This window comes from Erythrolamprus reginae, chromosome 11 (assembly GCF_031021105.1).
Source record: "Erythrolamprus reginae isolate rEryReg1 chromosome 11, rEryReg1.hap1, whole genome shotgun sequence".
Lineage (NCBI taxonomy): Eukaryota > Metazoa > Chordata > Lepidosauria > Squamata > Dipsadidae > Erythrolamprus > Erythrolamprus reginae.
In genome coordinates, this window is record NC_091960.1 from 28,965,375 (window position 1) to 28,991,954 (window position 26,580).

A 26,580-nucleotide genomic window follows, 5' to 3' on the forward strand; every position below is an offset into this window, starting at 1 on the left:
TTTTTCTTTCTTTTTTAAAAAAAAGGGCTTTAAAGATTACCCCACCCCGCCAACACACAGACACACATAACCTTCCCCCAATTATTTAATGAACGCCCTGTTGGTGGGTGGGGGACCGGATAGTTTAATCATTGCATGACCTTCCTCCCCGTCATCAGCCCTGTGACGGATTTTGAGTCGCTTTATGAAACTTTGCAAAAGCTCGCCTTTGTGTGTGTCTGTGTGTGTGTGATAGATCTGAGCTGCCTTGGGAGTCTTCTGCCCCCTGGAAAGGCGGCAGAAAGACACCCCCCCCTCCCCCAAATAAATAAATAAATAAATGGAATACAAGGAATGGCAAAGAAATAAACCAACTCCTATTACACGGTATAACTTTGTGCAAGCTACTAGGGAAGGAGAGAGGCCGGACATACACTATCTCCCCTACCACAGAGCTGCCCCCTGCAGGACACAGAAGGAAGCTGCGACTTCCGGGAGAATGCACCTTTCTCCCGCCACCTATTCCCGAGCGCGCTCACTGCTCGGAGAGACACTGTTCTAAGGCGGCCATGCCGTACAGAGTGGCCAGCTCCAAGCCCCGATGTTGCTGGATCCTCTCCAAGCATGGCTGGCTGGCTCTGGCCAGCTCCACCAAGACCCCCTGGTAAGCCCTCGTCACCTCCATATCCACGGAGGACGGGATGACGCGGCCCAGCAGGGCCAGGAGGTCCTGCAGCCAGCCAGAGCGCAGGACGTCCTGGGGCAGCCACAGGAAGAGAGGCACGCAGCTCGCAAAGGCCTGCATCCCCAAAAACCACAGCTCGCGGATGGCCGGCCAGGCGGCCTTGTAGGTGGGCGAAACGCCGAGGGTCACGATGCCCCCCTCGGTGCTGGACTGGGCCACGTAAGCTTCGCCCAGGAAACGGATGGCGGCGCCGAAGAAACTGTCTGCTTCAGGGGTGCCCTGGAGACCTGAGAAGGGAAATGCAAGAGGCGCATTAGATGGATCTATGGCAGGGTTTCTCTTTTTTAAAAAAAATATATATTATAAAATACTAAAGAAAATGGTAAGAAAGAGGAGGGAAGGAAAAGTGCAGGAAAAGAAAGGAAAGGCATTGACTTTTGACACCCTTTGGTGCAGTAGGACAGTGTTTCCCAACCTTGGCAACTTGAAGAGATCTGGACTTCAACTCCCAGAATTCCCCAGCCAGCATTTGCAGTAGGATAATAACACCAAACCTCAATTTTTAAAAAAACGTTTATAAAATATTATAAACTAGCCACTTCTATTACAAGTCTATCTACCTGGTAGCCTGTTTGGCCATCTTAGCCATTCAAGTCACCCATTGTGAGAATCAAAATATCTTTTCATTGTTGTGTAGGAAGTAATCTGGCTGCCGTCAACTTACTGTGCTTCCCCGAAAATAAGACACTGTCTTATATTAATTTTTGCTACAAAAGTTGTGCTACATCTTATATTTCTCAAATAAGACAAATTCACAGGAGAAAAGCTGACACCCCCAAAGAAAGTGTACTGTACGGTACACTGATTACGGTACGGTACCTGTCAGTATGGCACACACACACACAAACAACGGCACTTATATGGTACAACAGTATACAGTGATCCCCCGGGTATTGCGATCCCGATCATTGCGAAACGGCTATATGGCGATTTTTAAACGCGGAAGTAAAAACACCATCTGCGCATGCACGCCCTTTTTTTCTATGGGCACGCATGCGTAGATGGCGCCGGGCAGATCAGCTGCTGGGCGGCTTCCCTGGGTCTCCTCTTGCTGGCGGGAGGGCGAGAAGCCCCCCCCAGCACCCGCTCGCCCACCGTTCGCGGAAGTTCGCCTTTGACTTCGGGACTCAGTTGGGAAGCCGCGCGGCTGTTTTAAAACGTCGCCGCCGGCATGTCCCGAAGCCAAACGAACCCGGGTGGCCGGGCGAGCAGCGAGCGAACGGCGGGTGGCCGGGCGAAGGGCGGGCGCGCGGGCAGGCAGGCGGCGGACAAGCGGCGGGCGCGGCAGCAGCGAGGAGTTTGCGTGGGCGGCGGGGAAACCCCAATCTTCGGCTCCTCGCTGCTGCAGTGGAAGTAAAAACACCATCTGCGCATGCGCAGATGGTGTTTTTACTTCCGCAGCGCTACTTCGCGAAAACCCGATCATTGCTAGGGGTCCTGGAACGGAACCCTCGCAATGATCGGGGGATCACTGTACTCCCACTATTGCAGCTTCCGGCCACCAGAGGAACTACAGGCTACGCACTGTAGTGGAGATTGTAATGGCGGTGAGACAGCAGCAGACTGTGTCTGCTGTACTGGACGGTACAAAGCGATGGAAGGGACCAGCAGGGGACGCCACATTATTACGGTACCACTATGAACAGCTTTGAATGGTACCGTATGTTTTTCCACCGTACCGTATGTAAACTTGACTACGCCTTATTTTCGGGGGGTGCATTATATTAGCAAATTCTGCAAAACCTCTGACATGCCTTACTTTCGGGGTGCGTCTTATTTTCGGGGAAACAGAGTATATACTGGTGATGGCAACCATTTTTTCCTTGGGTGCCCAAAGCACGTGTGTGCCCACACCCATAATTCAATGCCCCACAAGTGTGCCCCGCCCCTGTGCATGCAACAACCCCTCCTCGGTGTCCCATTTTGGGCCTTGCAGCCCTCCCTGAATAATAATAATAATAATAATAATAATAATAATAATAATAATAATAATAACAACAACAACAACAACAACAACAATAATTTATTAGATTTATATGCCGCCCCTCTCCGAAGCTTGCAGAGGCCAGAAATAGCTAATTTCCATACTTCTGGTAGGCCCATTTTTTGCCCTCCGAGGCTCCACAGGCGTTCCTTGAGCTTCCAGGAGGGCAAAAACAGCTTCCCGTGGGTTCCGGAGGCCCCCTGGTGGCTGGAAATGGGCCTGTTTCCAGATTTCCGGTAGGCCCATTTTTTATTCTCCAAGGCACCAGAGGCTTTCCTTGAGCCTCGAGGAGGGCAAAAACAGCCTCCCGCAGCCTCCAGAATCTGGAAATGGCTCTTTCCAGACTTCCATAGACAAGTCTTTTCCCATTAAACCCAAAAGAAAGGTTTATAGTTTTATCTTTATATTCACTTTGGGAATCTTCTATATTAGGGTGGGAATCCTACTCTAATTTTTCGTTGCTTTGTCACATATCCACCATGAGTGGCAAAAAGACCCCCTTCTTTTACTTTGACATTTGAATGACAGATCCATTTGAATATCAATTTTGGCAGCTTTTTAATGAGTGGACTTCAACTTCCAGAATTCCCCAGCCATGCTGGCTGGGGAATTCTGGGAGTTGGAGTCCACACATTGGAAAGTGATCCTCTTTGGAAAAAAGCAATTCTCCTCTCCCTGCATCTCTTGGATTTAAGACAGAATTAATTGGGGGCAAAACAAAAACTTTTGGCTTGAATTAAGGAAGTGTAAAAACCTAGAACAATCTGGCTTCAGTCCCAACCTCCCTCCTGAATTGGCCAGTCTGAACTGGAATTCTGGAAATAACTAGCACGCCTAATTCTGGAACATCGTTAATTATTTTTTGGGGGGAGGGGAGGTGGGGTGCTCCAGACCATCCACTACCATCAATGTGGAAATCTCCTTTTGAAATGCTCAGGTGATTCTTGTCTGTCTAGCGGGGAAAATGACGCTGTTCCAGCACAATCTGTTTGGCTCATTTTTAGCCTTCATTCTGATCTCCGGAGCCTTGCGAAGGAAAGGCAAAAGTTGGAGGAAATAAAGGATTTGAAACAAGAATATTTCCCCCCGATTAAAATCTGGATGGCTGGGAAGACTTTGGATCCTTTGCCATCCAAGGCTTCGGTTCCTGCTTCGGTACCCAACTTCCCAGACCTTGGTTGGCTTTCTTCCCACAACACTGAATTAGAGTTGGAAGGGACCTTGGAGGTCTTCTAGCCCAGTGTTTTTCAACCAGTGTGCCGTGGCACACTAGTGTGCCGCGAGACATGGTCAGGTGTGCCGCGAAGCTCAGAGAGAGAAAGAAAAAGCAAGAGAGAGAAAGAAAACAAGAGAGAAAGCAAGCAAGAGAGAGAGAGAGAGACAGAAAACAAGAGAGAAAGAGAAAGAGAGAAAGAAAGCAAGAGAGAGAGAGAAAGCAAAAGAGAGAGAGAAAGAAAGCAAGAGAGAAAGAGAACAAGAGAAAGAAAGCAAGAGAGAGAGCAAGAGAGAGAGAGAAAGCAAGAGAGAGAGAGAGAAACAATGGGAGGGAAGGTGGGAGAGAAAGACATAGAGGGAACTAGGGAGTGAGAGAGAAAGAGCAAAAAAGAGGAAAGAAGGAAGAGACAAAAAAAGAGGGATGGAGAGAGGGAGAAAAAAAGAGGGTGAGAAAGAGGGAGAGAGAAATAGAGCAAAAGGGAGGGAGATATTTTTTTGGTCCAAACGTTTTTTAGCCCCCCCCCCCCCAATGTGCCCCATGGTTTTGTAAATGTAAAAAATGTGCCGCAGCTCAAAAAAGGTTGAAAATCACTGTTCTAGCCCAACCCTCTGCTCAAGCAGGAAACCCTATTCCATTTTAGAGAAATAGCTGCTAACCTCTTCTTGGCAGAACACCAAGAACAGTCCTTGGATGGGGCGGCATACAAATCCAATTAATAATAATAATAATAATAATAATAATAATAATAATAATAATAATAATGGAATAATAATGGGGGAATTGAGATACTCTTTCCCCTAGGCCTTTACAATTTTATGCATGGTATGTCTGTATGTATGTTTGGTTTTTATAATAATGGGTTTTTAACTGTTTTTAGTATTGGATTATTATTATATTCTGTTTTATTATTGCTGTTAGCCGCCCCGAGTCTCCGGAGAGGGGCGGCATACAAATCAAATCAAATCAAATCAAATCAAATCAAATCAAATCAAATCAAATCAGTAAGTAAGTAAGTAAGTAAGTAAGTAAGTAAGTAAGTAAGTAAGTAAGTAAGTAAATAAGTAAATAAAAATAATAATTTTATTATTATTTATTCAATTTTTATGTTGCCCTTCTCCTTGGACTCAGGGGGGCTTACAACATGTTAGCAATAGCACTTTTTAAACAGAGCCAGCATATGGCCCCCACAATCTGGGTCCTCATTTGCTCCACCTCGGAAGGATGGAAGGCTGAGTCAACCTTGAGCCGCTGATGAGATTTGAACCGTTGACCTACAGATCTACAGTCAGCTTCAATGGCCTGCAATACAGCACTCTACATGCTGCGCCACCCCGGCTCTAATAATGACACCAAGGTCTGGTGTTATAGGTCTGGCTCTAATAATAACACCCAGCACTTTGCTTGCCACCCCAAGCTTTCGGAGAAGGGCGGCATACAAATCTAATAAATTATCAAATTATCTATCAACTCTTAATTTAAGATGGGGGCGAAATCCAGAGGTTTAAGCGGAATGTCTTCACAATTATCACTTAATTGATAAACCTGAACCTGGAACCTCAATTTATGACTACCATCGGAACCAGATTGCAAAGCAAGGCAGTTGTTAAGTGAGTCACAGCTGATTTTTACCACCTGGTTGTTAAGCAATTCAAGGCAGCCAGCTAAGCACTGAAACGAGATTAAAACCACCCCTGCTTTCGTGCCCCCTCTGCTTCAAAGGATTTAGTTCAATCAATAGAACCGGAGGTACCACCACTTGCCTGCATAAGCGAAGAGTTTTCGGGCCATCATTAGCCCCAGCGTGGCCAGGTTGGCGCTCAAAATAAGATGCTCTCTCTGTGGCAGCAGAGACGAGAGAGATTTCAGCACCGTATCCATCAGGGCTGAGAAACAATCTTCTCGGCTGTGGAAGGAGAGAGCAGAGGAGGGCATGTTTTCTGAGTTATTTGCAATTCCTCCTCCTTCCATGATATTCTTAGGACTTCTCTCTGTTTCAGCAGCACTTCGGGCAGGGGTCCCCAAACTTGGCAACTTTAAGACTTGTGGACTTCAACTCCCGGAATTCTCCTGCCAAGTTTGAAGACCTCTGTTCTACAGTGTCGTGTTTGGCCCTCAGCTGAAAAATGGAAATTATGGTTTGAAGCACAAACCTCCAAAGGAAATTATAGTTTGAAACACAAACGTCCACAGTTGGTCTTACCTGATACGCCTCTTCTCATCAGGTGGAGCCAGCATTCAGGATAGGATGGATTGTCTTTGTCCACTCCAAATGAGGACCGAGTCTGTTACTTTTTGCTCCGCTCTCCTAGGACCCGGCCTTGATAAGACTGAAGAAGCAGACTCTACGTGGCTACCAACTGGACACAGTCAACAACATGTAGGCTCCCTTTTCTGACCCCCCCCCCCTGATTTTTCAGCTGAGGACCAAATACCACACTATAGAACAGAGGTCTTCAAACTTGGCAACTTGGCCAGAGCGGACATGATAGCAGTCTACAAGTATATGAGGGGATGTCACAAAGAGGAGGGGATCACTTTATTCTCCAGGGCACCAGAGGGCCGGATGAGGAACAATGGCTGGAAGCTGACCAAGGAGAGATTCAACATGGAGATAAGGAGGAACTTCCTGACGGTCAGAGCGATCAACCTACCAGTGGACGTTGTGAACTCCAACACTTTGGACATTTTTAAGAGAAGATTGAACTGCCACTTGACTGGTGTACTATAGGGTTCCTGCTTGGGCAGGGGGTTGAACTTGATGGACTTCATGGTCCCTTTCAACTCTAACAATAAATAAATAAATAAGACTTGTGGACTTCAACTCCCAGAATTCTTCAGCCAGCATATTCTGGGAGTTGAAGTCCAAAAAGTCTTAAAGTTGCCAAGTTTGAAGACTTCTGACTTAGGAGTCAAAGAAAGAAAGGCAGGTCCAAAGCGTGTTTTTGCTAGAATTTCACCCGTTGAAATCCAAAGTGTAAAATCTGAAGTTGCTTTTTCATGCTTTTTATTTTATCTTCATATTGAAATCCTGCCTAATTATTGACAGCACGTAGATAAACTCATGCCAAGAAAAAAAAACATTGGGAAGATGGTTTTTTTAGAAACAACCAAATACATTGGCTTTTCCCCTGACAGACCACATTTCAATATACAGTGTTTCCTTGATTTTCGCGGGTTCGAACTTCGCGAAAAGTCTATACCACGATTTTTCAAAAATATTAATTAAAAAATACTTTGCGGGTTTTTTCCCTATACCACGGTTTTTCCCACCCGATGACGTCATATGTCATCGCCAAACTTTCGTCTGCCTTTAATAAATATTTTTTTTAATAAACTTTAATAAATAAACATGGTGAGTAATAATCTAAATGGTTGCTAAGGGAATGGAAAATTGCAATTTAGGGGTTTAAAGTGTTAAGGGAAGGTTTGTGATACTGTTCATAGCCAAAAATAGTGTATTTACTTCTGCATCTCTACTTCGTGGAAATTCGACTTTTGCTGGCGGTCTCGGAACGCATACCCCGCGAAAAGCGAGGGAACACTGTGATCTCATAAAATCAAACACTTCTCAAAAGGGAAAACCCACCAGGATACAGGGTTGTGGTGGAAACCAAGTCCTATATAAAACAAGGCAGTTGCAGGCAGGCATGATGAGCCTTCAAAGATTTTAAATATTTTAAAGGCCCTCATGCGGAATACAGAATAATAGAGTTGAAAAGGACCTTGGAGGTCTTCTAGTTCAACCCCCTGCTTGGGCAGGAAACCCTACGCCGCTTCATGCAAACGGTTATCCAGCATCTTCTGAAAAACTTCCATTGTTGGAGCACCTACAACTTCTGGAAGCAAGTCGTTCCACTGATTGTTCTAACTGTCAGGAAATTTCTCCTTAGTTCTAGGTTGCTTCTCTCCTTGATTAGTTTCCACCCATTGCTTCTTGTCCTGCCTTCAGGTGCTTTGGAGAATAGGTTGACTCCCTCTTCTTTGTGGCTACCCCTCAAGTACTGGAAGACTGCCATCATGTCACCTCTAATCCTTCTCTTTGTTAGTCTAGAAATACCCAGTTTATAGTTTTCGTCTCGAGCTGTTCAGCCCCAGAACAAATTATCCATCAGGGCTTTCCCGCTTTCACTGAAAATGTTCAAAGCAGCTATCTATCAGTGTTGTGGTTAGCTCTGGCCCAGCTCCTGCCCCAAGGACTATGGATGTGGGGGAGACATCCACATGCGGCAGGCCTGTTTTGCCCCCGGGGGAATCTGCTGATGAAGGCTCCTCTGACCAAGAAGACATGAGTGACAGGGAGGAGGAGAGTGGGGCAGACAGCTCAGAAGGAGATCAATTATCTAGCTCCTCCTTGGATTCAGAACAAGAGTTAATGATACAGCCACGCATGCGGAGAGCGATGCATAGGCAGCAACAACTGAGAGATTATTATCAAAGAAAATGAGGCCACCTGTGGTTGGGTGGGGCTGTGGTGATTAGTGAGGCTGCTATAAAGAGCAGCCTGTGGGTTTGGCCATTGTGGAGGATTATCTGATCGTTGTGTTTCGTGACTGCTTTACTGACTTTGACCTTTTGTGTGCTGATTTTTCCCCGCTTTGAAACTAAACCAGAGCAAAGTGTGTTTCACTTTGTGAAAGAAGGACTGTGAATTGCCTCACAGCTGCAAGCTAAGTATCACAGAACTGATAAGGGACTTGTACCAATTACCAGTTTGTTTTGAGACGAGGGCTCTTTGCTATACCAAAAGAGGGCTTAGTTTAAGTGACTTTTCATTATAAAGAACATTGTTTTGAATTTTCAAATGTGTGTGTGTCTGAAATTTGTCCCTGTGAATTTTTGGGAGGATTCTACCAGAGAGCCCGACAGAACAGTCAGGAGGAACTAATTCTGCAGTCCAGATCTTTTTTTAGGCCAGTGTTTCCCAACCTTGGCAACTTGAAGATATTTGAATTCTGGGAGTTGAAGTCCAAATATCTTCAAGTTGCCAAGGTTGGGAAACACTGTTCCAGGCGAGATAGTTAGATGGGTTGATCTCAATGTTCTTTCCTACGAATCTATGCGTGGGGATGGAGGTGTTCACAGGAACAAGCCCAGATGCTTTCAGTGCAAAAGGAGTCGATGGGGCTTGCAGAACTACCTGCTGTCAGAAACTCTGCAAAACATCAGCCCCAAACACAAGAGTTTCATAATCACAGCAGCCGAATGTGCTACAAATGCTTTTTAGATCTCTGTGTTCAATGTGCAAAGATCGCTAAGAGTGGCCCAGGCACATGGGGAGTCGTGTGCCCACTTAGCTCTCTCTCTCTCTCTCACTGATTGCTGGCAAACGCCTACGCGGGAGCAATTAGCATCAACTCCTTGCAGAGTGCTTCGCTTAGGCAACAAACCGAAGCGGACCTTTCTAACAAGGAAAGGAGCTGCTTACACCTCCACCTACATACATTACCTGATTAGATCGGGAGCGGTGACAACAAAATTCAGGAAAATCTCGCAGGAGGTTTGAAGACTGGCTTCAATAACTTTCGAAGCAGACTGGGATTCGGTGTTCGAAACAAAGGCCTCCCAGCGGTGCAGGAAATATTGGCACAAGAGAACAGGCGCCCCCTCCGAAATTAGGATCTCGCGGGGGCGATCTTCGGCAGTCAGGTGGCTCAAGCCAGGTAACAGGAATCTAGATGGGGAAATACAAAGCCCTGGAAGTGAATTTAAAGCCAGAGAGGTTTGGATTCATTGTTCGATCCCAAAGCCTGCAAAAAGTTTTCCAAATGAATTTTCATTCTGGATTTAAAGGACCTTTGAGTGTTTCAAAGTAAGGTGTGTTGGTAACCTACTCAGACAAATGATGGTAGCTACAACTCAGGGGTTTGGGAATAATGCAGTACAGTGGTCCCTCGATTTTCGTGGGTTCGAACTTCGCGAAACAGTTATACCATGGTTTTTCAAAAATATTAATTAATAAATACTTTGCTGTTTTTTTCCCTATACCATGGTTTTTCCCGCCCGATGACGTCATACGTCATCGCCAAACTTTCGTCTGCCTTTAATAAATATTTTTTTAATAAACTTTAATAAATAAACATGGTGAGTAATAATCTAAATGGTTGCTAAGGGAATGGGAAATTGCAGTTTAGTGGTTTAAAGTTTTAAGGGAAGGCTTGTGATACTGTTCATAGCCACAAATAGTGTATTTACTTCCGCATCTCTACTTTGCGGAAATTCAACTTTCGCGGGCGGTCTCGGAACGCATCCCCCGCGAAAATCGAGGGGACACTGTACTGAAGAATTTCTCAGCTGCAACAGAACAGAAAACTAGGAGGAGTTGAAATGAAACAAATCCAAAGTTAGTGGATTTATTACAGACGGGGTTTCTCCAATCCAGCTCTTAACAGAGTGCCGGTGAGACAGCAAGAACTTATACGGGGGATACAGAAATAAATGCATGACCTTTTAAAAATATCTGGGTCTAGTATCATCCTTACAATTGCTCCACAATCCTTTTGAGGTTTGCTGCCTTTATAACGCAACTACTGCTAATGATCACAAGATGTTATAGTTAACAGAAACAAGACTAGAAGGTATCTTAAAACACACCGTTTCCTCAACCTTGCAAGCTTTTAGTCGGGTGGACTTCAACTCCCAGGTTCCCCCAGCCACTTTTGCTGCCTTAACATAAGACGCCTGATAGCTTAGTGTGAAGAAATTATTAAGCAATACTCTGAACGCTTTGCAAAACAAAATTAGGCCAACGACAAGGAGTATTGGGAGCCGTAGGTAGGCACGAGGTAGAAGGACACGTAATCCTCATCCTACACTCAGAAGAGGAACCAGGCACATAGACGTTACTTGCGATATTAATAGAAGGAAGGCTCGCCATGAAAGTCAACATCAGCATGATAATCTGCCCCCTGGGACTGGATGTGAAATCTGAGTACTGGACACACAAAATTGGACCTCCAATACAGTATCCATGGTCAGGGGCTCCTCTACCTGGTTGCTGGGCGGGCATGTCCATAGTGGGCGGGGCCTAGGTGGCCTCCTGTATCATGGCGGGGACCCATGAAGGAGGCCAACTAGGTCCCTCCCACTATGGACATGCCCACCTAGCAACCAGGTAGAGGAGCCCTTGCTAAAATGTTTGAACCTACCCCTGACCTTGGATACTGGGAGCCGGGGTGGCGCAGCAGGTAGAGTGCTGTACTGCAGGAAACTGAAGCTGACTGTAGATCCGAAGGTCAGCGGTTCAAATCTCACCAGCAGCTCAAGCTTGACTCAGTCTTCCATCCTTCCGAGGTGGGTCAAATGAGGACCTGGATTTTGGGGGCAATAGCCTAGCTCTGTTAAAAAGTGATATTGGTGACATGTTGTAAGCTGCCCTGAGTCTAAGGAGAAGGGCGGCATAAAAATTGAATGAATGGATGAATGAATGAATGAGTGAATGAATAAATACTGTATTGGAGGTCCAATTTTCTGTGTCCAGTACTCAGATTTTGCATCCAGTCCCAGTGGCAGATGTTGACTCCCGCATGCCCTGTACTTACTTGCACCCAATACGGGCCGTGTGGGGACTCCTAGAAGGGGAGGGGTGGGTGGGGCCAGCCAGAAGTGGGACTTGGGGGGAGGTCTCTGAAATACACAGAATCTTAGCTAGAGATTCCCCCGAACCCCCGCAAGCCCCCAGCAGCCCATCCCTACCCATGGTGTTCAAATGCCAGCGCATCCCTCCCATGAAATTCAAGCAAATGACTTGTCAATGCAAACGACAGCCCTGTCTCTTCCATGGAGGTCAGCCCAATCTCTCGGATCACCACTCTCGGCGTCCTGCAAAGCAGGACGGAACCAGGCCAAAGGCAAATCGTCGGTCATTAACATTCCATAAAAGAAACTTCACATTACTCTCCTCAAGAAGCAAATCTTGGCCAAAACGTTTGGGGAAGTTTTCAAAAGCAGAGTAGCGTGTAGCTTTATCGTGCTTATCAAGGGTGCAACTGGGAAGTTGTAAGTTTTACGCTGCAAATTTGAACCAAGGTCTTTCCTGCCTTTCAGATGATCTACTTGATCTTCAAAGGCAAGCAAGACAGAACTGCAGGCAGTCCTCAACTGTCCTGGGCTGATGTGATTTCCCCTTTGGCGATCGTCTGACAAGCAAAGTCAATGGGGAATCCAGATTCACACTTAACAACCCTGTTACTAACTGAACAACTGGAGGGATTCACTGAAGAACTGGGGCAAGGAAGTTCATAAAATGGGGCAAGACTCACTTAACAACTGTCTCACGTAGCTCAATTGTGGTAGTAAGTCAAGGACTACCTGTATTTCAGTTCTAACCCTGGGAACAAGGGGTCTGTGAGCCAAAAGGACAGGGGGTGTATTGATCTGTTGGAACAGGGGTCTCCAATTTTGGCAACTTTAGACTTGTGGACTTCAAGTCTCAGAGTTCCTCAGCCAGCTTTGCTTAGATCTTTAGGAAAGCTTTGCTGGCTGCAGGGTGTCTGGGGAAAAACATTTTGAAATTCCCTGATATTCCCCTGTAAGTTGCGGTCTAGTTAAGGCGCGGTAGTAGATGACATCATACCAAATGGCTAAGCTGTGGAGAAATATTGGTAGCTGAGGAAGCAATTTGCCACAGTTGTGCTCATTTTTGCTTGACTCTGCCAGGCAGCGCGATCCGTTTTTTCTTTTTACTTAATTTTCCCCTGACTTTTAAACATTTTAATACAGTGTTTCCCCTCCCCCCCCCCGATTTATTCTGTTTTTTTCATGAATTCCCTGATAATTCCCTGATACTTCCCAAACCGCCAATTTTATTTATTTATTATTTATTTATTAATCAGATTTGTATGCCGCCCCTCTCCGTAGACTCGGGGCGGCTAACAACAATAATAATACAATGTAAGCAAATCTAATATTTAAGTTAATTTAAAAAACCCCAATTTAAGAAACCAATCATACATACTAACATACCATGCATAAATTTTATAAGCCTAGGGGGAAGGGAAAGTCTCAATTCCCCCATGCCTGACGACAGATGTAGGTTTTAAGGAGCTTGCGAAAGGCAAGGAGGGTGGGGACAACTCTGATATCTGGGGGGAGTTGGTTCCAAAGGGTCGGGGCCGCCACAGAGAAGGCTCTTCCTCTGGGTCCCGCCAAACGACATTGTTTAGTTGACGGGACCCGGAGAAGGCCCACTCTGTGAGACCTAACTGGTTGCTGGGATTCGTGCGGCAGAAGGCGGTCCCGGAGATATTCTGGTCTGGTGCCATGAAGGGCTTTATAGGTCATAACCAACACTTTGAATTGTGACTGGAAACTGATCGGCAACCAATGCAGACTGCGGAGTGTTGGTGTAACATGGGCATACCTAGGGAAGCCCATGACTGCTCTCGCAGCTGCATTCTGCACGATCTGAAGTTTCCAAACACTTTTCAGAGGTAGCCCCATGTAGAGAGCATTACAGTAGTCGAGGCTCAAAGTGATGAGGGCATGAGTGACTATGAGCAGTGACTCCCGGTCTAAATTTTCCTGATAATTTCCCTGTTTTCCAGATTTACTGGACACCCTGTGGCTGAGGAGCTCTGGGTGTTGAAGTCCACAAGTCTTAAAGCTGCCAAGGTTGGAGAACCCTGTGCTGGAGAGAAATCCTGTCACTTTCTTGTACTTCAGCAACCATGGGTATATTTTTCACCTCAGAGCGTCTCCCCGCCAAAGGGGCTCTGGGACGGGGCCTTGTCCAGCCTGCTCCTTTTCAGACTGTGAGGTGCTTCGCCGGCTTCTCCTCTCTTCTTCAAACTGCACCTTGGCGTAATAAATGAGGAACGGGAGGAGGTCGCAGATCTCCTGCTTGAGGAAAGAGGTCTCCTCAGCCAGCCAGGCACCCAGCATTCGGACAGAGGCGAAGATGAAAGGGTCCTCCAGCTTCTTCTGTCCAACCTAAGTAACAGAAGGGGGGGGGGGATAAAACACACCTGCAAATCCCACATTTATAAGGCAGGAAAGGACTGAGGCAAGAGGGCTTGCAAAGCCAAATTTATTTATCTATCTATCTATTTATATATATATTTATTTCTACACAGCAGGCAATTGCTGAGCCATCAAACCACACCCAGCCACCAGTATTTATAGAAGGAAGGCAGCTCAGGTCTCGCTGTGTTCGCCCTAGAACAAGGACAGAAACACCAGCCTGAAGATGACGAGTGGGACCTCGTCGAAACGTCGCCAGGAATTTCCAAATCCTACATGGGAAGAAACCCGAATATACCAAGACCGTCATACCCGTACCCGTGAAAATCTACGAAAACACACACACACACATATATATGTTTTCGTAGATTTTCACGGGTATATGTATGTAGATTGTTCTGAGTTCGGGTTTTGCCCCGTGTAAAATATATTTATTTATTTATTTATTTATTTATTTATTTATTGGATTTGTATGCCGCCCCTCTCCGCAGACTCGGGGTGGCTAACAACAGCAATAAAACAGCATATAATAATACTGTAATCCAATACTAAAACGGTTAAAAACCCTTATTATAAAACCAAACATACATACAGATATACCACGCATAAAATTGTAAAGGCCTAGGGGGAAAGAGTATCTCAATTCCCCCATGCCTGGCGGCAGAGGTGGGTTTTAAGCTGCAAGGATGGTGAGGGCAATTCTAATCTCTGGGGGGAGTTGGTTCCAGAGGGCCGGGGCCGCTCTTCCTCTGGGTCCCGCCAAGCGACAAATCCCGAGGAAGGTCGCCTCGAGGAGGGTGAAAGAGCTGGCACCTGTCGGACCATAAGTGCCAGACTTGCCCCAACTTAGATCTTTAGGAAAGAAAGACCCTCGGCTCCATTTGGTTGAAGTGATAGGTCCTTTTAATAAAGTTAAGCGGTTGCAGCGAACGTTTTCTTCAATGGACAGCTCAGGCACTCAGCTGAGAAAAACAACTGAACTTTCCCAGCCTCCTTCTTTAACTAAAGTGATTTTTCAGGACCCAAATGGCTCCTAACTGATAACTCCACTGAAACCGAAGTCCTAAGAGCACACATTTGGGAAGAACTGCTAAGGAACGCCACTTAAAATTCCCCTTCCAACCCAGCCCTATGATCTATCGCTTGGCGGGCCCCAGGGGAAGAGCCTTCTCTGTGGCGGCCCCAGCCCTCTGGAATCAACTCCCCCCAGAGATTAGAACGGCCCCCACCCTCCTTGTCTTTCGCAAATTACTCAAGACCCACCTTTGTCGCCAGGCATGGGGGAGTTAGGATATTCCTTCCCCTAGGCCATTACAAGTTATGTATGGTATGTTTGTGTGTATGTTTGGTTTTTATAATAAGGGTTTTTAGTTGTTTTATTAAATTGGATTGTTACATGTTGTTTTTTATCATTGTTGTTAGCCGCCCCGAGTCTGTGGAGAGGGGCGGCATACAAATCCAATAAATAATAATAATAATAATAATAATAATAATAATAATAATAATATTTCTCTTGTATGCTAAACTTTTCACACACCAGAACGGCCTCTTGTAGATCAGGCCCACCTTATTAATCTGACCCACTTCCCAGCCTCAACTTCCCATCTTAAAAGGATAATTAACCGCCCCCTGCAACAGGCTCCTCTCTTACCTGTCTCAGGTAATGTATGACCGCCCCCAGGGCTTCTTCCAGGATCCCCACCAGCTGCACTTTCTGGGTCTCTTGCAGGATGGAGCCCTTCTCTCGGGTGCACTCCACAATGGCGAGCTCCATCAGGATGTAGCAGGCCGCCATCAGTTCCCGCTTCTTATCCACTTCTGTCAGGTCCAGCTCCTCCAAGGTCAAGCGGACTTCCACGCAAGCCAAGTTGACCAAGAGGGCAAAGAATTTGCTGCCAGAACTGCCGGCTGGGATCCAGGCTGAGCCGCAGGATTGGGAGAGGCAGGCCGAAAGCTTCAAGGCAGGCTCTCGCTGGGAGACGCTTAGCTTGCTTGTTAAGATGCTGGACAGGCCTCGGTAGAGGGGCAGCAGGCATTCGGAGCCAGAGGGCAGATGAGGAGGCACAAAGCGGGCCAGCACTTCGCACAGCTGGAATTTGGTCATGTCTTCGGCCTTCTGGAACTCCGCACTGAGGATACCAAGCACGCCCATGAGGTCAGTGGTAGCCCTCTGCCAACACTTGGTTTCTGCCGTCGTCAGCAGCCCCACCAGCAGCTGGAGGGCCTGATCGTAGCCATAGCTGTGGTTCACGTAGGCCTGGCAGAGGGCGGAGAGGGCCCCCCGGTTGATCAACTCTCTGGGGCCCTTGGGGGTAGCCAAGATGGCCCTGAGGCATTGGTAGGCGTCATCAATCATGGCGCTGTAAGAAGCATCTCTGGTCTTGGCTGACACCACGTCGCTCAAAGTGGGGATTTTGTTCAGCATCTGCGGATGCCGGGCTAAGTCTGGATCGGTGCAGAAACAGGCCAGCAGAGTGAGCCCCAGGGCTTGGAAAGTGTGCTGGGGGCAGCCCTCAGGGGGTTCCTTGGAAGTCAGAAGCCGGTTTGGGAAGGTGAAGCCGACGGCATCGAAAATCCTTCGACGGGCCTTGGAATTGATTTCTCCTGCTTTGATCGCTTTGGTCACCTGAAAATGTAGCAGGAGGTGTCAAAGAGGGTGTGTGGGGTGGGGATGGGGGGGAGGAGAGATTCCATGTTGTTGCCAGGGCTAAGAAGTGAGTTAGATCAGTATTTCCCAACCTTTGCAACTTGAAGATATTTGGACTTCAACTCCCAGAATTCCCCAGCCAGCATTTACTGGCTGGGGAATTCTGGGAGTTGAATTGAATTGAATTCAATTTATTAGATTTGTATGCCGCCCCTCTCCGAAGACTCGGGGCGGCTCACAACAATAATAAAAACAATATTCCAGCGAAAACAAATCTAATATTAAAAAGCACATAAAACCCTATCATATTTAAAAAAGCTAACAACATATAAATACCCAAACATAAATATAAAAAAGCCTGGGAGAAAGGTGCCTCAACTCCCCCGTGCCTGGTGGTATAGATGGGTCTTGAGTAATTTACGAAAGACAAGGAGTGTGGGGGCAGTTCTAATCTCTGGGGGGAGTTGATTCCAGAGAGCTGGGGCTGCCACAGAGAAGGCTCTTTTCCTGGGGCCCGCCAAACGACATTGTTTGGTCGACGGGACCCGGAGAAGGCCAACTCTGTGGGACCTTATCGGTCGCTGGAATTCGTGCGGTAGCAGGCGATTCCGGAGGTACTCTGGTCCAATGCCATGCAGGGCTTTAATGGTCATAACCAACACTTTGAATTGTGACCGGAAACTGATTGGCAGCCAATGCAGGCCATGGAGTGTTGCAGAAACGTGGGTGAATCTAGGAAGCCCCACGATGGCTCTCGCGGCCGCGTTCTGCACGATCTGAAGTTTCCGAACACTTTTCAGAGGTAGCCCCATGTAGAAGTCCAAATATATTCAAGTTGCGAAGGTTGGGAAACACTAAATTAGATAAACCCTCTCTGCTCTTGATTGTCCATCTTTGATTTGTATGAGATTAAATTCTACAATTCAATAAATGACCTAAATAACATTCAAAAACTGCTGGACCTATCATCACCACCACTACGACTGCATTTTACAGGTGGGTTTGTCTCTCTGATAGTTAGCCAGCTACTAATGAGTAGCTAAAACCAACAAGGATTTCCTCCCTCCCTGCCATACATCCTCCCTCCCTCCAGCTATCAGGTTGGGGACTTACCAAGAGCAGAGCTGCAAACTGTTCACTATCATTGCTTGCATCGCGAAATACATTCAGGCATCTTTCCAGGGTACAATTCTTGCTGCTCTCACCATCATCGACAACAATCCCCGAGTTTGAGGCCATGGTGCCAATGCTGACTGTCAAAACAAAAGGAGCAACTCAGAAAGACAGACAGAGAGGCTCCACTCCAAAGTAATGCTGGAAAATCAAGCATGAATCTGGCTTTCATTGTCAGGAAGGCACCCAAAGTGGCCCTTTCTGTCTCCTGGGATGGCCATCAACCCAACATCAATTTTGGCCCAGCTATTGCCAGGAGAAGGAGCAGCTGCAGGCAGCTTGCCTCTTCCATCCTGCCAGAAAGAACACTTAGCTCCAGCAACCCACAATCCTACTCCTGTCAAAGTAAAGAGCACTTTGGTCTCTCACCCATCTGCCAAAGGAACAAGAACTGTCAATGGTTATTTAAGCAATAAGCAAAAGCAAAGGCAGCCCTCCCCAAATTGCCTTAAATAACAACCTATAGCTCACCGCTATATCCGGCTTTGAAGAATTGCTCTTTCCCGCCTTCTTCCTTTTAGACTTTTGTTTGCAGGCCCGATGGTGGAGGTTTGCTCCTTTTTGATGTCAGCTTCTCTGGAAAACAGTGGCCCCGTTTTTGTTTAAAAACCCAATGACAAAGAATCTTGGATTATTTATTTTAAGTGCTTATATTTGGTCAATTTGAAAACTTCTTTCCCTTGGAAAGCAGGTTGGACATTTCTGCACACAATGAAATGAAAATTGAAATAAAAAAATAATGCTTATTGGTTTATTTTGCTCATAACCCCCCCCCCCTTTTTGTGAATTTAATAAAATAAAGAATTTTCGGTGCGAATCGCATAGACTCGTAAACAGTACAAGTGTGACTTTTTTAGCCCAGCAAAAACTAAACACCCCCCCCCCCCCCAAAAAAAAAAATTATCATAGAGTGAGCCGGTGCATGCTGTCCAATAAATAGAGTAGACTATATGGCCAACCTTCAGCGTTGAGTCTACAAATAGATCTGGGCATCTGCAGATCGTGCAGACAGATTTATGTTATGGATAAAGGAACATGATGACACTAATTTGTTTGCAATGTGAACTGAAGGTGAAGGACGTGTCTTTCGTCACGTCAGAATGCTTTCTGGATCACCCACACGTTGCCAGCTCATCGGACCTTTGAAGGTGCGGTGGCCCAGTTAAACTGTCCATCCCAGTGCCCACTCCCTGCCCCCAGAGAGCACGTTTGTCAAATATATACGAGATAACAGGTATAAACATGGACACAAGCACAGGAAATGAGTACAAATAAATGGGGACAGTAGGACAGGAGTGGAAGGCCCGCTGCTGCACTTACGTATGCCCCCTTACAGACCTCTTAGGAATGGGGTAGGACATTGTAGACTGTTTAACCCTGCTGCTCTGTTCAAAACCACTATACACTTGTACTGTTTACGAGTCTGTGTGACTCGCACCGAAAATTCTTTATTTTAAGTGCTTATATTTAATGGTCAATTTGAAATCTTCTTTCCCTTGGAAACTAGGTTGAACATTTCTGCACACAATGAAATGAACATTGAAATAAAAAAAATAACGCTTATTGGTTTATTTTGCTCATAAAAGCCCCCCCCCTTTTTTTGTGAATTTAATAAAATAAAGAATTTTTGGTGCGAGTCACACAGACTCATAAACAGTACAAGTGTGACTTTTTTTGCCCAGCAAAAACTAAGCCCTCCACCCCCACCCCAAAAATAATGATCAAAGAGAGAACCTCTGAAATGATGAAAAGTCATGAAATTTCAAGTTTCAGAAATGCAGGGAAATTTTTTTAGAGTGTCTTAAACTTCGATTTCGTGTTGCACAGACTCGAACAGAACAGCAGGGTTAAGGTTGAAGCTATGGGGAATTTATCCCTGTAAATTCCTTGGTTTATCGAGGGATTGCAGCGAGGGTGGACAAAACCAGCGTAAATCTGATGGCTCATGGGTGCATGTCCACATTTGTGAGTGCACCATAAAAATGGGGGTGTTGGAAACTTCCCAGGTCTGCAAAGTTGCCTCCCGTGACTCTGTTCAGCCGCTCATTTGGGAGGCTGCTGTGACATATTTACAAATTATTTTGGCAGATCAAATTGCTTGTATTCTTCTCAGCTGGTTTCTTCTTGGAAAGAATCTTGGCAAAAGATTCTGGCAAGGGATTCTTCAGAGCTTGTGCAGACCAAGGATGTGGCGTGGGGCTGTGGCAAGATAAGTTCTGCCACCTGCAGGTTTGTCTCATGATCCAACTGGACTCTCCATGCAGCTGGACGGGGCATGTGGGGTTGATTTCATGAAAATTAGGGAAACATGTGAAGAAGGTGAAAGACTAAAGAGCTTGCTGTCTGCGTCTTGGCAGGCAAGAACTTTCAGAAGATGAACAAAGGCAGGGAGAAAGATAAAAGGGAGGGCAGTACATTCAGTCCTCTTACTATAGTTTTCCAGTGAAAGTAGCATTGACCTACATGGCATCAGTTCCCTACTTTAGCCTTCCTTAAAGGACTGGCAGGTAGGGCATCTATGAATTGGAAAGAAGATTCCCATCCTCATTTATTGAGTTTCCTGGCCATGACTCGTGCCCTTCTCTCCACGTAGGTAGACTATTGTAACATGTTCTACATGTTTCCCAGCCTTTTTTGAGCCGCGGCACAATATTCATATTTTCAAAATCCTGGGGAACATTGAGTGGGTGGGGGGGGGACCTAAAAAAAAGTTTAGACAAAAAATCTCTCTTCCTCCCTTTCGCTCTATTTCTCTCTCCCTCCCTCTTTCTCTCTCTTCCTTCCTTTCTCTCTCTCTCCATCCCTCTTTCTTTCTCTCTTCCTTCCTTCCTCTCTTTTTTGCTTTCCTTCTCCCTCCTTCCCCCCTCTTGCTCTCTCTCTCTTTCTCTTTCTTTCTTTCTCTCTTTCTTTGTCTCTCTTGCTAGCTCTCTTTCTTTCTCTCTTGCTATCTCTCTCTCTCTCTCTCTTTCTCTCCCTATATAGATCATATTGCCCCGAGTCTATGGAGAGGGGCGGCATACAAATCTAATAAATAATAATAATAATAATAATAATAATAATAATAATAATAATAATAATAATAATAATAATGTCTCACGGCACACTGGTTGAAAAACACTGCTATATAGGGCCACCTGTGAACAATAATCAGACAATTTCAACTAGCAGCTTGGTCTGTTAATTTGGAGGGAGTAGATTCAGCAGTGTAAATTTATTGTGCTGCACTGGTTACGGGGTTACTTCTGGGGTCCGTTCAAATTGCTGGTTGCCATCTTTAAGCTGGTCAAGAATTGACACTTGCAGGGCTGTTTCTTGCCCTTACTTAGTCTCTCCCACGTGGCCTTTAAAGGAGAACCTGTTGTCAGGCCCAAGCCCAGAGAAGAGACAGTGATATACAGTTGGGTCCAATCTTTTATTTACTTGCAGCTGGTAGACAGAATCTTGCCAAACTAAAGCTATAGCTTTCCAAGGTATTAAGATATATCCTGGCAGATTCTAGGATGTGGCTGCTCTGAGCTCCTTTCCTCCCACCCATCCAGGCAGCGCAGTCTCTTCATCTGAGTCTCTTTCTCGGACTCCTCCTCCTCTGCAGCTGTAAGTGCACACTCCCATCACACGAGTGGAAGGTTCCCATTGAAATGAAGGTATGGTGGGAAGTGATAAGTGGTAAGCAGAGGTGGTATTCAGCCGATTTGGACCGATCTGCCCGAAACGGTAGCAGAAATCACAGGTGGACCTACCGACTCGTCCCAGCTCTAGGTGCATGCGCGGAAGGCGCGTACGCACAACAAGCACATGTGTGGAAGGCCGGGGGCATGTGTGGAAGGCAGGCACATGGGCAAACCGAGTGCACGGTTGGCAGACTGGGCAACGGCAAAATGGGAAAACCACCCCTGGTGGTAAGGTGGCTTTCTTCATTTGCCTGCCAAGACAGAGAAAGCCCCCAACCTCTTGATCTTTGAGAAGCCACTAACAATCTTACTATTTCACAGGGCACTTGGACACGAAAGGCAAAATGGCTGCCTTCTGTTGGTTAAGTAAGAGTCATGTAATGTTTGGGTCTGTTGCTGTTTCATTTGGCTGTAAAGTGCCTTGGCTTCTCAGAGGTGGTCTTTAAATATTTATCTATAAATAAATATTTATATATTCAGGAACCCAGGAATTTATCAAAAGCAGCAGAATGTGGCTATTCAGAAAATCTGTTTTTTACCCGAATAGTTATTTTCCGGCAAGCCAATCCAGGGAGAATAATTGGGATGGGGGTGGGGAGGGAGAGAGGGAGAGAGCTTTTCAACTGGTTCTATTGTTAGACAACCATGAGTCATAAACTTTTGCACTGGCTGTAAGACACCAGGATCTGCCACTTCTGATCTCCTGCCCATTCCTCACCTAGCAATGTCTGCAAAACGTTAAAAATGTTCTTGGACCATTGAACAGTGTAATAAAACCAATTTGGGATTTAAGAATTGTCATCACTGCTACATAGAATTCTGATTCTACTTCATTTCCCTTTACATACAAAATATTGCCAATATATTGGGCCTTAGCCACTATAATGTACTCAGAGCAAATTGATTTACAGTGTACAAAAACTATCAAACACCAATTTGGAAAATTGCAAAATACAGCAATATACAGTTGTAATAAACTCTTTTATTTCAGACACTTGAGTGATACTGTTGGCTGATGAGGTGGAAAATTAAGTCAACCTTTAAGACAATATAATGTTTTAATATAGCTCAAACGAGGAATGAAGCTGTGCACAAATTCTACTGAAACATAAAAATGTTCTTTTTCTGACATTTTAAGCCCTTCCTTCCTCTTCTGCTTCTCTCAACATTGCTGTAGTGCAAGCTATAAAATATTCTACAACGTATAATGGTTCTGCAGCATATTTCACAGCAGACCAACTAAAATAGAAAAAGCTCCCTAAAGAACAGAATGTGGAAGAGATGATGTGGAAGCTCGTGAGGGAGATTCAGTCTAGAAATAAGGAGGAATTTCATGACAGTGAGAATTATTAAACAACGGAACATCTTGCCTCCGGGACTTGTGACTGCTACATCACTGGATGTTTTCAAAAGATTCAGCAATCATTTGACCAAGTGGTATGAGGACTCTTGTCTTAGATGGAGGGTTGGACTAGAAGACCTCCAAGGTCCCTTCCAGGCCTATAATTTTATGAAATTTGTGAAATATAGCTTTAAAACACTGGAGAAGGGAGTATTAGATATGCTACCTTGATATCTCAGGGAAAGACTAAACGTAAGTCTAAGCAATAATGAATCGACATTATTATTAAAGCATAAAATCCTAAACAGACAAGAAAGGAAATCTTCTGGTCTTTTTATAGTTGCTAGCTTAATGACCAATTTGGAATGTAAAAACTCCAGCCCATTTTTAAAATAGGTTCTGCCCTTGGAAGATGGAAATGTTGTTATTTGCTCAATCCAGGTGTGAGAGCACGCGCACGTTATTCTTGGATGCTTCTAATTGAAAAGAACGGAAAAAATAATCATGTGACACATTAAGAGGTGATAAAAATACCCAGGACTTCATCGGTGCAAAAAGATGACAATAGCAGCTCTGGCCTCAGCTCTCTACCATGAGAAACACAGAGAAATGTAGGCTCTTTTAAATTCAGGTCTTCCTGACAGGAAGAATATGAATCTTTAAAAAGCTGCCTCACAGCTCCCAGGCTGACAAAATGCGAAGAAATAAACACCAACATTATTATTCTAACACCAGAATCCAGATTCCAGAGAGAAGGGTGGCTTCTAAAAAAGACGGAGAGAGTAATTAAGGCAGAATCAAACTCAGATCAGAGCTGCTGAAGGTATATAACCTTGAATCATCCTCTTGTAATTAGACTGCTTCTACCAACTTTAATTGGAACCAATGGAACATGCTTGCATCATGCAATTAAGGACATCGCTAGATATGCCTAAATCACAGCGCCTATCAGAGCTGTACTGGTGATCAATTAGATTTTAGGTGCAATTCAATATGTTGGTTTTCACCTTTAAAGCTGTACATGGCTGGCATGTTTAAAAAACCATTTTCTTCTAGCTGTTTGCTCATCCAACAAGATCTAATAGGGAGACCCCATCCTTGAGGGAGCAGAGGTCTTTTTCTGTAACTATCCCCCCACTTGGAACAGTGCTCTATCTGCGGTCAGATCAGCACCAACCCTATGTGCTGCCCAGGAAAGTCCTCATCACCTCTTCTGGAGAGCCTTTGAAGATTTATGATTTCTCTTCCTTGCAGCAGGAAATTGTTACGGCCATGAATGTTTGACTTAGTGCCTTAATGGCAAGCAAGACTGATTGTTATTATTATTATTAATATTATTATTATTTATGTATTAGATTTGTATGCTGCCCTTCTCCGAAGATTCGTCATTGGGTTAATGTTTTTTTCCCCCTGGTGTGGTTTTTCTATATAATTCTGTATAATTTCTAAGCCACTGAGAGCCTTCTTGGAACTGATCAGCATATAAATTGCAGTAATAAATTAATAAGTATGTCTTCTCCCTTTCCATTTAGCGGATTTTTACTCTTCTTGAAAAGGCAAATGTTCTCAGAAGGCAAATGTTTTAAAAACAAAACTATTCAATACAAGCAAAATCATATATACATACATATACCCACACGTACATATAATAACAGGGTCAACAGTAAGAACAATTACGTGTTTTGGGGAAAGCATTTAAGAAACACATGCAAAAATAGGACAAGCAGAACAGTCGCAAATGTGAAACCATCACTAGGAGTTGCTGTCCATGGTACTAACGTTTCTGATCGGATTTTTGGTGGGCTAAGGGGAAGCTGGTCTGAGATCCATGTTAGCGACTGGACAATCCAAGTAAGGAGTAATTTTATAGCGTACATCCAGTGCTTGACTGCAAAATATTTTTTTCCCCTTTGTGCAGAGCCTCTGCTCACTTTTCCAAATAGTTGCTCTGCAGAGAAGTCAAAAATGGGTTGTTGGTTTACTGTTGGTCAGGGCTGAAAACCCCCCAGCAATTTGTACCAAGTGGTTTAGAAAACCCCTCAGTAACGATCGATCGTTTACGAGCAACAAACTAGCAATTGTGTCTTAATCTTAACCTACTCCTATAACCACCACTTATAGTTCAGTGGGTAGTTAACAAATAGGTTAATGATGGTTAGATTAACTACAGGCAAGCCTGCAAAGAGAGGAAGAAAACCATCTTTTCCTTCCAGCATCTCTATGCAAAACCACTGCATTCCCATTGTTCACCCAGCAGGCAATCAGAGATCTTGAAGAGATTTGCTTGGTGGGAGGCTTCTCTCCCTTTACTGGGTGACCCTAATTAAAGCCACCAATTTTTCGCAGCAGGAATGCAGCTAATTGCAATCAGGCTGCAGGAGAAACACAAGCCTGGTTTTTGCTCCCTTTTCTCTTCCAGTTATGATCTGAGGTTGGGGGGGGGAGGGGGGGAAGAGGCTGGATGGGTATCAGTGGCGCAAGCAGATTCCTAAATGCTGTTGCAGGCAGCGGTTCGTGCAATCCAAGAAACCGAAGCGATGCGTGCATGCTGCAAGGGTTAGCCACCCAACCCTCCTCCCAAAAAGCCGCCTTCCTTCACCTTGGCAACCAGCCCCACTGGATCCCCCAGGAGACCCACCCGCAGACCCCACAACCAGCCCCACAGATGTCCACAGCAGGGAGATTAACCGCCCCTCAAAAGTGATGCCAACAGAGGCAGCCCCCAAAAGCTGGAGCAGGTGCAGCTAAGGGCAAACTCTGCCCAAGAAGCCAGTGGAGGGTTGGGGGGGTGAGGTTGGGGGGGGGGTGGGAACTTCTCTGAAACACAGCTGAACACCCCCCCCCCCCCAATTTCCCTCTGAGACATCATCATCCAGCGTTTTTTTTTGGGGGGGGGGTGTTGGAGGGAAAGATAGCACGAATCCAGCGCAAAACTCTTTCCATCCACTACACCAGGTGGTGGTAGTGGTTCAAATCCCCCCCCCCCACGCCTGCCCCACGGGCTTCCACGCAGCAAAAAGGGGGACATCACCTAGTTCGGATCCATGCACAGCACTCGCCCACCCAGGTTACTGGACGGGACGGTCGTTCTGCTTCTCTCAGCCCGAAAGCGACCGCGGAGGGGGGGGGGGCTGCGCGTGGGGGACGAATGGCGCGGGATTGCCGAGGGGGGGCTCACCAGCCCCCTGAACGCCCTTCTCTAACTGCGACATCAGGCGGGGGGGGGGAGAGAGGGGCCACGTTTCCCGCCCCCCCTCCCCGAAATGTGCGGCGGCCACGGCGTGCGCGAAACTAAAGGCTCAGCCCCCACCCTCGCCTCCCCTCAGCCCCCAAAATTTGAGGGAGTCCTGAGGTGAGGTCCCGTTCCACACCCTCCCTCCCCTCCCGACGCCACCTTCGGGCTCCTTTTCCCGCTTCCGAATGGCCGCTCGCTTCCCTCCCTTTACCTGGAAGGCGACGACAGCGTGCTTCTCTCCTCAGGCTTCTCCCGGATGGCATCTGCCAAGAGCGAGCAAGCGAGCACGCGCGCCGAAGAGACCCGTCTGCCGCTCTCTCCAACGCAACGCCTGTCGCCTTTCCCACTCCCCCTTGGCTTTCCCCCCCGCCCCTCATCTCCTGATAGCCAATTCCTTGACGGCTTGCTCATCGGGCTCCCAATCAGCGGACGCCTTGGTGCGACCTCTCCGCGAAGCCGCTCCCGCCATGTTATCTAAAGGCAACGGGCTGGGGGTTTCCCCTCTTCTTTGGCGCCTCCTTCCCCACCCCTCCCAACTCCTGGCTCTTTCCGCTTTCCCTTTTGAGGAAACGAAGGGCGGGGGAGGAGAGAGAGAGGAGAGGGAAGAAAGGCGCTCGGGTTACCACAGCAA

The 26,580-nt window shown here is 46.1% G+C and overlaps 1 protein-coding gene across 4 annotated transcripts; it reads right to left on the reverse strand.

Annotated features, from left to right (window-relative positions):
- Positions 1-26,330, reverse strand: NCDN (neurochondrin). 4 transcript variants are annotated; one of them, XM_070764425.1, is made up of 8 exons: positions 26,161-26,330; positions 18,173-18,277; positions 17,642-17,781; positions 15,533-16,507; positions 13,607-13,851; positions 9,371-9,595; positions 5,685-5,827; positions 1-951 (listed from the first exon to the last, which is right to left on the reverse strand). In XM_070764425.1, exons 3-8 carry the CDS (start codon positions 17,765-17,767, stop codon positions 515-517), a joined length of 2,151 nt encoding a protein of 716 aa, XP_070620526.1. In that variant the 5' UTR covers positions 17,768-17,781; positions 18,173-18,277; positions 26,161-26,330; the 3' UTR covers positions 1-514. The 4 variants fall into 4 exon arrangements, with proteins under 4 accessions (XP_070620526.1, XP_070620528.1, XP_070620527.1 ...); XM_070764427.1 differs by having other exon boundaries at positions 17,642-17,777; positions 26,161-26,282; XM_070764426.1 differs by having other exon boundaries at positions 18,173-18,272; positions 26,161-26,270.
- Positions 26,331-26,580: the final 250 nt, after the last annotated feature.